This window comes from Vespa mandarinia, chromosome 25 (assembly GCF_050613455.1).
Source record: "Vespa mandarinia isolate Hongniang chromosome 25, ASM5061345v1, whole genome shotgun sequence".
Classification (NCBI taxonomy): domain Eukaryota; kingdom Metazoa; phylum Arthropoda; class Insecta; order Hymenoptera; family Vespidae; genus Vespa; species Vespa mandarinia.
Genome location: NC_140834.1, coordinates 1325001 through 1340000, shown reverse-complemented (window position 1 = coordinate 1340000; position 15000 = coordinate 1325001). Strand labels below are relative to the sequence as shown.

General features: G+C 26.1%; 1 protein-coding gene across 4 annotated transcripts in view; it reads left to right on the top strand.

Annotated features, from left to right (window-relative positions):
* Nucleotides 1–15000, top strand: part of Lim1 (LIM homeobox 1) — a 46329-nt gene that overhangs the window by 5758 nt on the left and 25571 nt on the right. For 3 of the 4 annotated variants that reach the window (XM_035877617.2, XM_035877616.2, XM_035877614.2), the window contains exon 2: nt 5625–5817. In XM_035877617.2, the coding sequence (XP_035733510.1) occupies nt 5645–5817 (173 nt within the window). In that variant the 5' untranslated portion in view covers nt 5625–5644. The remainder of the gene's footprint in view (nt 1–5624; nt 5818–15000) is intronic. The other variant, XM_035877615.2, reaches the window with a different exon arrangement.

Here is a 15000-nt window from a genome sequence, read left to right as displayed (position 1 = left end):
TCGTACGGAAACGAGAATTGTCCTGTAATTGTTGAAGAAAAGAATTTTTGAATCAATAAAAAAAAAAAATCAACAGAAATTAACGACAATAAATAAAAAGATAAATAAAAAAAAAATAAATAAACAAAAAAGAAAAATTCTCGTCTCGATGGAATAAGAAGAAAAAGAAGAAAGAGCGTGAGAGAGAGAGAGAGAGAGAGAGAGAGAGAGAGAGAGAGAGAAAATTAATAATTACAATAACAACAACAACAACAACAACAATAATAATAATAATAATAATAATAATAATAATAATAATAATAATAATAATAATAATAATAAAAAAAGGAGAAACAAAAAAGAAAAAGGGAAGAAAAAGAAAAAAAAAATGTCTTCTTCCTTTCACGTAACAAACATTCGTAATATAATCTCTATTTCGAGTGTCCTTGGGCCTCTATCACCTCATTCTCAACGCCCTCGTCGAGACCTCTCACGAGGGATGAGATGCGCAAGGTCAGATCTTAAGGGTGGGAGGAGGGTTGCTAGGTTGACAAACCTTTCCAGGGGAGAGGGACTCCGCCCATTGGTGGAAACCGCGAAAAAAGGACAGACAGAGAAACGTTGAGAGAAAGATAGAGATAGATAGATAGATAGATAGAGATAGAGAGACAGAGAAAGAGAGAGAGAGAGAGAGAGAGAGAAACCACCGGAGGGTTTAGCGATGGCGATCAAAGCAAAGAGAGAGAGAGAGAGAGAGAAAGAGAAAGAGGGAGAGGGAAAGAGAGAGAGAGAGAGGAATATAGAGAAAGAGAGAAAACGTGAAAGGGCAATCTCGTTTCTCGAATGTTAATTAACAATGAATAGTAATTATTGGTTCACTAAAATCAAGCAGAAATTTTTATTAAAAACGAAGAAGAAGAAGAAGAAGAAGAATAAAAAAGAAAAAAAAAAGAAAAAGAAAGAAAAGGGGGGAAAAAGTAGAAAAATGATGGGATATGGGAAAAGGAAGATGAAGATCGATAAAAATTTATCAGAAATTAACGAACGGATGGAAGTAAATAAAAAATATTAGAGGAAGGAATAAGAAATGGGATGGACAAAAAAGGGAAATAGGAAAGACAAGGAAGGAATGTGGGATTTTGAAATTTTGGAATTTTTGAAATTTTAGAAATAAATTGATTAATTTATTTATTAATTAATCTCTCTCTCTCTCTCTCTCTCTCTCTCTCTCTCTTTTTATTTGAAACAATTTCTTTTTTTTTTCGTTTATCATAACAATAAATATTAATTATTGATTTTATTGAAAATGTTGCTTCATTTATGTCAAAAAATATCTTTAAAAAATTACTAAACATTCTATTCTGACATTAGAAATAAATACATTTGTTTATTTATTCTCTCTCTCTCTCTCTCTCTCTCTGTCTGAACAATTTTTTTGTTCAAAATGATGAACGAATTTTCAAAAAAAAAAAAAAAAAAAAAAAAAAAAACAACGAGAAATGGGAGGAAAAAAAATTATTAAAAAATACAAAATAATCGTCAAAGAAAATTGTCAAGAATTAATATCATTAAAAAGTTCTATGATTCCTTTAAATTAGATTAGTACAAATTAGATATCACTTTAGAATTTGCATTATATCCATCAATTTTTTAATTCTAATAATAATTAATAAGCGTTCATCTCGTTTATAAGTAATTCTATTTGTCGTTTTATCTTTTTCCTCACAATTTTTTTTTTTTCCTCCTCTTTTGTTATTATTATTATTTTCTTTTTTTTTTCCTTTTTTTTTCCTTTTTCTTTCTTCCTTATCGAAAGATCACGATTATAACACGTGACTACCAAAGACAGATGCTTTTTATGGTCGTGATTAGATTAGGATCGTGGTAATTATAGTGTTACGACGAAGTGTTTATTCTTTCCGAATAATTTCTTTCCGGTGTTGGTAACTTTAAATGATTAAAGTGATTTAAGTGATTTAATACCATTTCTCTTTCTTTTCTTTCTTTTTCCTTTTTTTTTTTTTTATTATTCCTTTTTTTTTCTTCTTCTTTTCTTTTCTTTTCTATTTTTCTTTCTTCTTCTTTTTTTTCTTTTCTTCTTTTTTTTTTTTTTTTTTTTCTCAATTAGATAGACACTATCAAACGGAGATCTAATTAATTTAATTATGATAACATTGATCGAAAAAAGAGATTAAGAATTAATAAATGTGGACAAATTATCATTATCTATGTTAATAATATTAAATGATTAATAACGTTAATTGATAAAATGATTGAGACGATTATTTTATATTATTTTATTTTATTTTGTTTTTTATTTTTTTATTTTGTTTTTATTTTTTATTTTTTATTTTTTTTAAATAAATATACACCATCAAAAGAATCCAATTAATTCTAATTTGACGAATAATTAATGATAGTTGTTTTAATTTATTCTTTTGTTTCGTTTGTTCTTTTTTTTTTATTAATAATTAAAAAAAAAAAAAAAAGAAAAAGAAAAAAAAAAGGAATCACTAAATCAAAATATCCAAAGCGATCCCAATAATTCTAATAATTCGATGCAAATGATTCAAACGAATTAATTGATTTAAATTGAAATGGTTCAACGATTTAATTGATATAAATTGATTAGGTTACAAAATAAAAAAGATCACACTTATCTGAGCAATTTATTTACTTATAAGTTATGCGTTCTCTAATGCATATTAATTAAGTATATATATACATAAATATATATATATATATATATATATATATATATATATATACATATGTACATAAAGAAAAAAAAAAATTAAACTAGACGCATCGAGCGACAGGTGTAATTTTATTTACTCCACTTTATTCTAGTTATTTTTTTCTAAAAAGTATAAATGAAGATAAGAGAGAAAAATAATCGAGTATAATAAGGAATTTAAATTAGATAAATCGATATTATCAATATCGATAAATTGTTCGATTGTGTATGGCATATATATATATATATATATATTTCTTTTTTTTTTCTTTTTTCTTTTTCTTCTTTCACTTAATCTAGTTACTTTTATTCAGTCCAAAGAAATTATTATAACAATTCAAAATTTTTTTATTTATGCATTATCCTTGACATCGTAAACCTAATCGAGTAGAAAAGTATATATGACTGATTTACAGATGACATTTTATTTATTTTTTTTTTCTTTTTTTTTTCCTTTATTCTAGTTACTTTTATATACAATACGAACAAACGAAAGAAATTACTAAATAAGAAATTAAACGAATTCATGCGTTTCCAATCGTAAACATAAAACATTCAAGTATACATTTTTATATATATATATATATTTTTTTTTTTTCTTATTTTTTTAATTTCAGATTATTGTAGTTACTTCCAAAAAAAAAAAGAAATAACTAGATAAAAATTCAAATCTATTCGCGTGTCTCTAATAAAGTTAAAATCTAATCGAGCGTAGAAAAAATGAAAAAAAGAAATTCGTGGGCGCGCGAAGGAAAAATTCACTTTCGGAAATTCTTTTCGTTTTATTGGAAAAGAAAAGGAAAGTGAAGGAAAGAAAAAGGAAAAAAAAAAAAAAATTACTAAGAAAAATAAAAAAATCCCCACCACGCGGCTCACGTGTCTTCTAATTTGCAAACGTAATCTAGTGTAACAAAAAAAAAAAAAAAAGAAAAAAAGAAAAGAAAAAAGAAAATAAACGAAAAAGAAAAAGAAATACGACAGATCCGCCATGTCTTTCATTTTATTATCTAGTGCATAAAAAAAAAAAAAAAAAAAAAAAAATTCCTAGTGCAAAAAAGAGAAAAGGACGAAAAAAAAGGAATAAAGACAAAAAGGTATAAAAGTACGTAGAAAAATCGAAACGATAGAAATGACGTTTCTCCGATCGTAAACATAATCGAGTATGATGTATCATATGTTTTACATATAGATATCACTTTGGCACACATACATTATATACATACACAGATATATTATACATATATTATATATATATATATATATATATATATATACATATATATTTATATATAGGTATACATAATTCAAACGAACGGTATTAATGTTTGAAACTAATCGATAATTCCTCGTACTAAATATATAGATAAAATGCATTATAGAAAGCAAGAGACGTCCGTTTGAAAGCATTATTTGTTTTTCCTCGTTCATTGACTTGAAATGGAAAAGGATATATATATATATATATATATATATATATATATATATATAAAATATATATATATATAGTTACATAGGTAATATATGTGTATGTGTGTGTATGCATGCGTTGATATAAATATATGTCTGTATGCGTATGCGCGCACGTGTATATGTGTATAAATATCTTTTGATATTCGTAGAGTTTGTTTTAACTCGAATATTTATTGATGGAATAAATAATCGTTGGAAAATTTTCAACGTGATAACTCGATTCGAAAATTTTACGAAAACTACTTTTTTGAGGTTATTTCTATATGTAAATGATATTTTAATTATATATATATATATATATATATATATGTATATGTATTAACATAGAAAATTATGAGATATATTTAGGCGTTTTCCAAGTATTGAATATATTTAAATGATATGATAATTATATTCGATTCGGCCGTTTTGATTTTCTTTTCTGTTTTTCTTTTTTTTTTTTTTTTTTTTTCTTTCACGATCGATAAGAATTTTAAATGGTTTAAGGGCCATACGTGAAAAAATTAATTATTTAAAAGCATTGGAAATAGATTAGGTTTTTTCTATTTTCTTTTTGGTTTTTCTTTTTCTTTTTTTTTTCTTTTTCTTTTTTTTTTTTTTTTGATAATTGTTCAATTCGGATCGGCTTTTAAGATTTTCTTCTTTCTTTTTTCTTTCTTGTTTGTTTGTTTTCTCTTTGTTTTGTTTTTTCAATTATCGATAAGAATTCACAAAACAGTTTGAACGGAAAAAATAAATTGTTTAATAGTGTTGGGAATATGTTTTTTTTTTCTTTTTGCATCGTAATTATTCGTTTCGGAACAGGCCATTTTGAATTTTTTTGACAGTCAAATTTTTCATTCCTTTCTTCTCTTTTATTTCTTATATAATTTATATATATATATATATATATATATATATATATATATACATATTATTTATTATTGTATATTATTATTATATATATATATTTATTATTTATTATTATATAATTTAGAAAATATGTATATGAGCAAAATTTTGTTTATCAAAAAAAAAGAAAAAAAAAAAAGAAAAAAAAATCAAATAAAATTCGAATCGACCATTGTGATGTTTTTTTTTATTTTTTTTTTTGATTCGTAGAATTTTCTTTTTTTCTTATTCGAGAAACAAGGGAAAAGTAAAAAAAAAAAAAACGAAAAAAAAACAAAAAAGAAAGAAAGAAATGAAAAAAGAAAAAGTATAAGAACTTGTTATTACACTTGTAATTCGTGTACATATACAAATAGAAAATACAAAATGGAAGAATAATGGAGATTAAATTTCAATGTGATATCTGCCATGTTGGATCAAAATTTTTCCTTTCTTTTAATCGTAATAAAAGAAAATAGAAAAAGAGGGAGAGAGAGAGAGAGAGAGAGAGAGAAAGATAATGTGGGACACGTTCAATGACATAACGTATGAATTTTCTTTTGAGAAGCAGGAAGACGAGGTCTGGCGATGCTCCTGTCATGTGCAGGATGCGAGAAACCGATACTGGATCAGTACATGTTCAACGTTTTGGATCGAGTATGGCATGCCCAGTGTGTTCGCTGTTTCGATTGCGGATCCGCGTTACAGGACAAGTGTTACTCCAGGGAAGCAAAACTTTTCTGCAGGGAAGACTTCTTCAAGTGAGTAGAATTTTTTCTCATCAGCGATTTTACGAATTTCATTTTTGTTTTGTATTTTTTATCTTTTTTTTTTTTTTTTTTTTTTTTTTGATTTTACGACAATGAGAACCACTGGGAGCTTTTATCAGCGACGCTATCAGCGTCGCGATATTCAATTAATTACTTTTACATTTTGCTCTTAAAAGATTTCTCTCAAAGATTTCGAAAAGATTTCTTTTTTTCTTTCGACTATAATGAGAAGCACTGGGTGGGGGGAGGGAGGGAGGGGGAGGGGACTTTTGTTCGAACGGAGATTCAATTTCATTTAGTTTTAAAAATACTTGATCTTCATTTATTCGTGCAAGTTAAATTTCCTTTTTGTTTAAAAATTTTGAACTTTTTATCGACGATGATAATAATAATTAAAAAAAAAAAAATAAACAAACAAACAAACGAACAAACAAGCACCGAGGATTTTTACGAATATGATTCATCAATTTCGTTTCGTTTTGAAAAATTTTACGATATTGAATTTTGATTTTCGCACGATAATGAGAAACACTAAGGGTACTACTTCGATTAAATTCAATTTCGTTTCGTTTAAAATTTTTAATTTATCTTTTGACGATAATGAAAATCACCGTAGGACTTATTTCGAGCGAATTCAATTTCGTTTCGTTTAAAAATTTTGAATTTCTATTTTTTCTTTTCTTTCTTTTTTCCTTTTCTTTTTTTTTCCCCCTCTTTTTCTCACGGTAATGAGAATCACCAAGTAGATTTCTTCGAGTGAATTCAATTTCGTTTCGTTTAAAATTTTGAATTTATTTTTCACGATAATGAAAATAACTGAGGAGTTATTCGAGTAAAATATACAATTGCGTTAAGTTTTGAAATTACGAATTTATTATTGACGATAATGAGAATCACTGAGAAGTTACTCGAACGAAGTTCAATTTTATCAAATTGTGATTTATAATCGATTTAATATTCGATTTGTAATAAATATCTTTCAATTATTACGAATACATGAGAACGAGACAAAATGATTTCTAGATCAGTACCAAAAATCGCGATGTAAATATAATTGATATTAAAATTAATCCATTTCTAAATGGATTTAGATTGATATTTTTTTTTTTTTTATTATATCAGATTTTAAAACAACAATTTTGATCGTGTTAAAATTAATCATTCGAAAGGATTAAAAATCAAAGAGTTTCGTTCAAGGGATTATCGATTTTTAAAAACACTTAAGAACTTAGTAACTCTTTTAAAGATTCTAGTAACTTTTTTTTTAAGCCCGTCATAATAACTTTCCCCTAGCGAATGATTGTCGACCCATCCCTAGTGATTCTTTTTTACTCATCCGCTAGTGATTTTTTTATCCACCCTCTCCCCCCGCCCCCATCAGTGATTTTCGATGACTTTGGTCCACCCTAGTGACTTTGACCGATACACACAGTAAAGCATTTTAATTCATCGAGTAACTTTTGACCCATACTGTACTTTCTCGATAATAAAAATTGCAAGAAATTTTTACGATTGACGAACATAAATTATTATTTCTTTTTTTTTGTCTCTCTCTCCCTCTCTCTCTCTCTCTCTCTCTCTCCCTTTCTTTTTTTCTCTCTTTTTCTTCTTTTCGATGGTATTTACACATACACATAAGAAATACGAGAGTCTCGATGATGCTCCGTCTCTTTATTTTCTGTCTCTCTCTCTCTCTCTCTCTCTCTCTCTCTCTCTTTTTTTCCACGCCTCACCTTTTTGCCGATCAAGGCACGAACCGCAAGGAACGATCGGTATTCGTGGCTCCCTTTTTATGTCTCCGAGACACCGTTCGTGGCAGTTCGTATCGAGAAAAAGGCGTTTCGTGACGAACAGGAAGGAATCCTTGACATTTTCTCACATAGCTCGGCCAATACGCAGGCGCCATTTCGCTCGAGTTCGTCCACAAGTGGAATTAAAATTAATATCAAAATTACATGCGGTTACGGCATAGATAGTAAAATTTCATTGGAATTTCATTGAAAAATTTTCCTATTCGCATATATATATACGTATTATCTCCTTTTTCTTTGTCTTCTTCTTTCTTTTTTTTTTTTTCTTTTCCCTTCTTAAACGGTTAATTATGATTGTTTCAAAATGGCGTACGACGTACATTTTCTTCAATGAACTTTTTTCTCTCCTTTTTCTTCTTCTCCTTCTTTTTCTCTTTAATTAAAAAATCAACCGAATAACCGAACTGATTTTATGATGCAAAGGAAAATTTGAAACGAAAGATTTTAGGAAAACGCGATGTTTCAAAAAAAAAAAAAAATTCAAGGATCATTTTTTCAAATGTCCTCCATTTTGTATGGAAAAGTTGCTTTTTTTTTTTTTTTTTATTAATAATATACAAAATAGCCGAAACGATTTTCAATAAAAGTTTGCAGAAATTTTGTTGTAAGATTTTATAATGCAATATTTTATATAAAATTTCAAAGAAAATGAAAGTCTATTTCAAAATGGCGTCCATATTTGATACAATTTTAATAAATTAATTCTAACTTTTTAGCGTTAATTCTAACTTTTTAGCTATAATTAGATATGATACTCTAACTCTAATCTCCAACTAATTCTAATTCTAATACTAACCCTAATTCTAATTATAATTGTTAATTCTGACTCATTATCTTTGGGTTTAATTTTATCTCTAACTATAACTCTAATTATCTAATACAAAATCAAACTTTAATTCTAACTTTGTAACTCTAACGATTTATTTCTAACACGAGTCTTTAAATCGGATATTAATTCTAATCTTTAAGGGTTTGATTTCTAACTCTAACTCCGATTCTGACTAATTCATCTAATTCTAATCGTAATCTTTTAACAATCTAACTCTAATTCTAATAATATCTAATATTCGGTTGTAATTGTAAATATTTTTTATTGTATATCTAACTGGAAATTTTATAATTCTAATTCTAATTCTAATTCTAATTCTAATTTTAATTTTGACTCTAATTCATCTAATTCTAATAGATAGTAACACTCTAACTTTAATTCCAGTTGTAACCTTGAAACATTTTACTCTGATTCTAATTCGAAATTTTCTAATTCTAACCCTAATTTTGATTCTAATTTATCTAATTCTGACCGTAATCCTCTAACTCTAATTCTAATTCCGATTATAATCTTAGATATTCAATTGTTATTCTGATTCTAATTTTATCTTTCTAATTCTAATTCTAACTCTAACTCTAACTCTAATTCTGACTCTAATTTATCTAATTCTGATCGTCTAAACGTAATTCTAATAACGACAGTAAGTCTTAAGTATCTTTTACACTGACTCCAATTCTGATTCTAATTTGATCTTTCTAATTCTAATTCTAACTCTAACTCTAACTCTAATTCTGACTCTAATTCATCTAATTCTGATCGTCTAAACGTAATTCTAATAACGACAGTAAGTCCTAAGTATCTTTTACACTGACTCCAATTCGAAGACACTAATTCTAATTCTAATTCTAATACTAACTCTAATCCATTTAATTATAATCGATAACAATTTAAATCTAATCATAATGACGATTTGTAATCGTCGACAATTTTATTGTAACCTGAATAATTTCTAATTCTATTTCTAATTCTAATTCTAATTTTAATTCTAATTATAACTTTTGAATTTGATTATGATATTAATATTAATTATGAAGATTGATGATATTTTTCCGTCGTCGTCATTGTTACGTCATAGGGTCTTTAATCGAACAAATGCGAATAATTACTAGAACTGGAGCTTTTTGAAACATCACCGTTTATCCCCTAGGATAAGGTTTTGTGATAACGTCGGTCACAGTTTGAATCTATAAATGTTCTCAGCAATTTCTGATTTTTACATGGTTACACACGGTTTTCATTCTTGACGCTTATGATACGGCCGTCGGCGAATTGTGCCGCTTGACAGTTTTCAGTGGTTTTCATTGATACATAGGATCCCGACACCATTTTTCATCTCTATGCTAGTTACCTAGTAACATTTTTTTTTTGTTACGTAATACAATTTAATGCAATCCCTTTTAATCTCGTTTCACGACAAATTTCACGATCGAAAAAAATTTTTTTCTTTTCTATCATTCTCCTTTCCTATTCTTTTTTCTTTTTCTTTTTTTGACTCGTAAAATGATAATTATATGTATTTATTGTGTGTATGTGTGTGTGTATGTGTGTATGCGTGTGTGCGCGCGCCCGCGCGCATCATTAATAATTCGTGATTTTTACGATGAAAGAAAAATATTTCTTTTTTCTTTTCTTTTCCTAATAAAAATCGTTAAACATTTGATTTCGTCACAATTAATTTTGAACAAATTAAATCTACGTTTTAATTAATATAAAATTATTATTGTTATTACATATATATATATATATATATATATATGTATATATATATAGGTATAATTAACTTATGATAGGGTTGATAATGTTCGAAAAAAATTATATATTTATATATATATATATTAAAAAAAAAATGATCTATCATGATCCATAAAAAGTGATTTAGTAAATTTCCATTTAAATTGATAAATATAAATGCAACATTTTATACATGAATACTGTGACTTATGAGAATGATTAATAATGTTTGTGAAAAATCATTACGAAGAAAAAAAGAAAAAAAAAAAGAAACAAGTAATGATCTATCATGATCTATAAAAAGATGATTTAATAAATGTTTGTTTACATTAAAAGGAAAAACTTTAACGTTTTATATATGAATATGTGACTTATGAGAATGATTAATAATATTTGTGAGAAATCATTTAAAAAAAAAAAAAGAAACAAGTAATGATCTATCATGATCTATTAAAAGATGATTTAATAAATGATTGTTTACATTGAAAGGGAAAACTTTAATTTCATATATGAATACGTGACTTACGAGAATGATTAATAATGATTGAGAAGAATTATATATTAAAAAAAAAAAAAAAAAAAAAAAAATAAAAGAATGAAAAAAAGAAAAACAAGTAATGATCTATCATGATCTACAAAAATATGAAAATATGATTTGCTGAAGGTTTAAATTAAATATTACGAATGCAATATTTCGTACATTATTACGTTAATTACGAGATTGATTAATAATGTTTGAGAAAAATCATTAAAAAGAAACAAAAAAGAAATAGTAAAGAAAACAATGATCTATTATGATCTATAAAAATATGATTTGATAAATGTTTAAATTGAAAATTATACATATAAGTAGTAAACATAAATTGTAATGATTTCAAAATGTCTCCCTTAATGTTTAACAAAATAAAAATATTTCTTTTCTATTTTTTTTTGTTTTTTTTTTTTTATATAAACAATATACTAATTAAAAGTTTATATTTTAATTAGGTATTAAATTGAAAAAGAAACTCAAGAAACAAGAAATAAAAAGGAAAAATATTCATATTATTTTATTATATTTTTAATCGTTATTGTAATATAATTTTAAAAAAATATTTAAGAAAAAAAGAGAGAGAGAGAGAGAGAGAGGGAGAAGTAATAATGATCTTAAAAAACTTCCCTTAATGTTTAACAAAAAAAAAAAAGAAAAAAAAATATCTATTTTGAAATTTTTACGCAAATGATATCAATTTATTACAAAAATTTGTACGTATGACATAATTACAAATTAATATTTTAATTAGGTATTAAATAAAAAATAAGAATAAGAAAAGAAAAAATAAGAAAAGAATAAGAATAAGAAAATAAAAAATAAAAAAGTAGAAAACTATTTATACATTTTATTATATTTTTAATTGTTATTAAATAAAATTTTAGAAAATATTTAACATTAGAGAGAGAGAGAGAGAGGGAGAAGTAATAATGATTTCAAAAAACCTCCCTTAATGTTTAACAAAAAAAAAAAAAAAAAAGAAAAAAAAAAAGAGAGAAAAAAAAGCAAAACATCTCCCACGAATTTTTACACAAATGATATCAATTAAAAATTATTTATATTATTAATTAGATATTATAATTATATAAATTCTTTATATTTCAATATAAAATATAAATTGTTTATATTTTAATTAGATATTAAAGAAGAAAAAAGAAAAATGAAAAATGAAAAATATTTATACGTTTTATCATATTTTTAATTGTTATTAAATATAATTTTTTTTCTTTTAAATATTTAAGTAAAGAGAGAGAGAGAAAAAAGAGAGAAAGAAAAAGAGAAAGAGAGAGAGAGAGAGAGAGAGAGGGAGAGAGAGATAGAAAGACCTTGACATTTGCGGAAGAAATTGGTTTAAAGCGTGAACGCAAGGCCGGATCTTTCTCTCTCTCTTTCTCTCTCTCTCTCTCTTTCTCTCTCTTTCTCTCTCTATATCTCTCTATCCCTATCTCTCTCTTTCTCTCTCTATCTCTTTCTATATATACATATATATATATATATATCTTTCTCTCTTTCTCTCAGTGCAAGTTCTCAGCATCACACAGAGTTTTTTTTTCCCTTTTTTCTTTTTTTTTTTTTTTTTTTTTTTTTATAAGTATTAAAGAAGGAAAGAATTCGGTAACAGAAATCGCCCTAGGAAAAACTTACCTCGGATTGACTTTAATTAATTGTTGACACGTAACGAAGCGATTGACCCGCTTAAACGCGGACGTTCAGTGTTAAACGACGAAAAACGGTTTACTTTCATGTTGAAAAAGAGAGTTGGTGAGCGATCAGGGAATGAGTGGGCAGAGGGGAGGGGTGTAAGGGTGGGTTTGGTGGGAGTTCGGGGGAGGAGTTGGGGGAGAGTAACAGGAACGAGAAGTAATACTGAGGTTCGATACTTTTACGGCCGATTATCGTCACGTTCAGTATAACTCAAGTACATATATATATATATATATATATATATATATATATATATACATACATACATACGTATACATATGTACATATACATACATATACTCGTACATGTAATTATATATATATATATATATATATATATATATATATATATATAAATGCATATGTATATGCTGATCCAAATGTACGTATGTCTTGTGTGTGTGTGTGTGTGTTTTAATAATATTTTTATTTTCTCGTAAATCTTTCTTTTTTTTTTTTTGTTTTTTTTTTTCTTTTTTTATTCATTCATTTTCGTTTCGATCATTTTCCCTTTCGTCTTAGCCATTATTTCTCTATTATTTATTTATTTGTTTGTCTGTTTATTTATTTTCTTCTTCTTTCTTTGTCGCTTCTATTGTTCTTAATTTTTTCTTTTCCCTTCCTTTTTTTTTTTTTTTTCTTCTTTAACTGCTCTCATAAAAATTTTTCCTTTCTAAGCTTTCAATACTTTAACACTTTAAATTAATGTACCGTTACGTCTATCCAGTGTATGATTAAAAAATAAATGTTAGTTTCAACGTTAGAATAACTCAATACATTTAAATATATATATATATATATACATATATATATATATATGTATATATGTATGTATGTATTATTTTTATTTATTTTTTTAATTTCTCTTTCTTTCTTTCTTTCTTTCTTTCTTTTTTTTTTCCTTCTTCTTCTTCTTTTCATCTTCTTTTGACTATTTTCATGAAAATACTTTTCTAAGTGTGCTAGGACGTTTAAATAAATGACACGTGAAAATTGGGATTAGAATTAGTGTTAGAAATTATAGTATAGTTAAACTTTGAATTAGAATGAAAATAAGAGTTAAATTATAGACTCAAAACAATTAATAATAATAATAATAATAATAATAATAATAATAATAATAATAATAATAATAATAATAATAATAATAATAATAATAATAATAACAATAATAATACTAATGAGCAGATATAATTAGATTTAGTTAATAATTAAATCGCAAAGTAAGAATTAAAATTTATATAATAATTGGAATAGATGGAAGATTTTTAATAGTATTTATAAACTTGAACGGAAAGAGAAGAGAAAAGAAAAAAAAATTTATAAAACAAAACGAACAAAAGGAACAAAAAGAAAAAAGAAAAAATAAATAAATAATAACAACGACGAGGAAACAATCGGATTTGACGATTAATTAAACGTTAATAATGAATGTCTTACGAATAAATACGTATTATAAATCAATCCGCCATATGTATTAGATTCTCATCGAAGATAAAAAAAAAAAAAAACAGAAAAAGAAAAAGAAAAAGAAAAAGAAAAAAAGACGCAAAAGAGAATGACAGTGAGGAGTACGAATACAAATTAAAAAGAACGTAAAGTAGAAAAGTAAAAAAAAAAAAAAAAGAAAAAAAGAAAGAAAAAAAAAGAACAGAAAGAAACAAAAAAAAAATGTAAATCAGAAAAGAAAAAACAAATGGACGAAAGAGAACGACTATAATGTGAATTCTAATTTTAATTCGAAAGAAATAATCAAAAAAAAAAAAAAAAAAAAAAAAAATAAATAAATAAAAGAAAAAAAGAACGAGAAAGGGGTAAGGGGTGGGAGGGGTGGAGAGAAGAGGTCGAAAAAAAAATCCGCTTAATTTCTTTTTCCATTTGTTTCGTATATTTCTTTTTTATTTTTTTTTCTTCTCCTCTCCTCTCCTCCCCGTGCATCCCAATCTCCCTACCCACCACCTCCACTCCCCACCTAAGGTCTCCCATCTCACCCACCTCTTATTTCTTTTAAACTCGTGACGAAAAGTTTTCTTCTTTCGTGACTTCTGGAAGTGATGAACGATCCCCTTTGTGGCTAAGGACCGTATAGACGTTATGAATAGAGTGTGTGAGAGTGTGAGAGAGAGAGAGAGAGAGAAAGAGAGCGAAAGAGAGAGAGAGAGAGAGAGAGAGAGTGAGAGAAGTGTATGGGGGTGGTGGCGAGAGGGGGGACCCTTTGATACTTATACGAACGAGCGTATAACGAACGTGTTGTGTACTTTACGACTTAGTTTGCATTTTATCCCTATGAAAAATTCATTAGCCCGTTCGAATGGACATAAGGATTGGACGTCAGTGGAAAAGATTCGTGTGTATTATATTTATATTATATTATTTAATTATTATTTATTTTTCTTTTCTTTCTTTCTTCTTCTTCTTCTCTTTCTTTTTTTTTTCCTTTTGTGTTCTCCCTCTTTTTCTCTTTCCCACGATTTTTCTTTTCCTCCTTTTTCTTCTTCTTCTACTTCTTTTTCTTTCTTTTTTTTTCTTTTTTTCTTTTTTTTTTTTTTTTCAATCCTTTTTTCTTT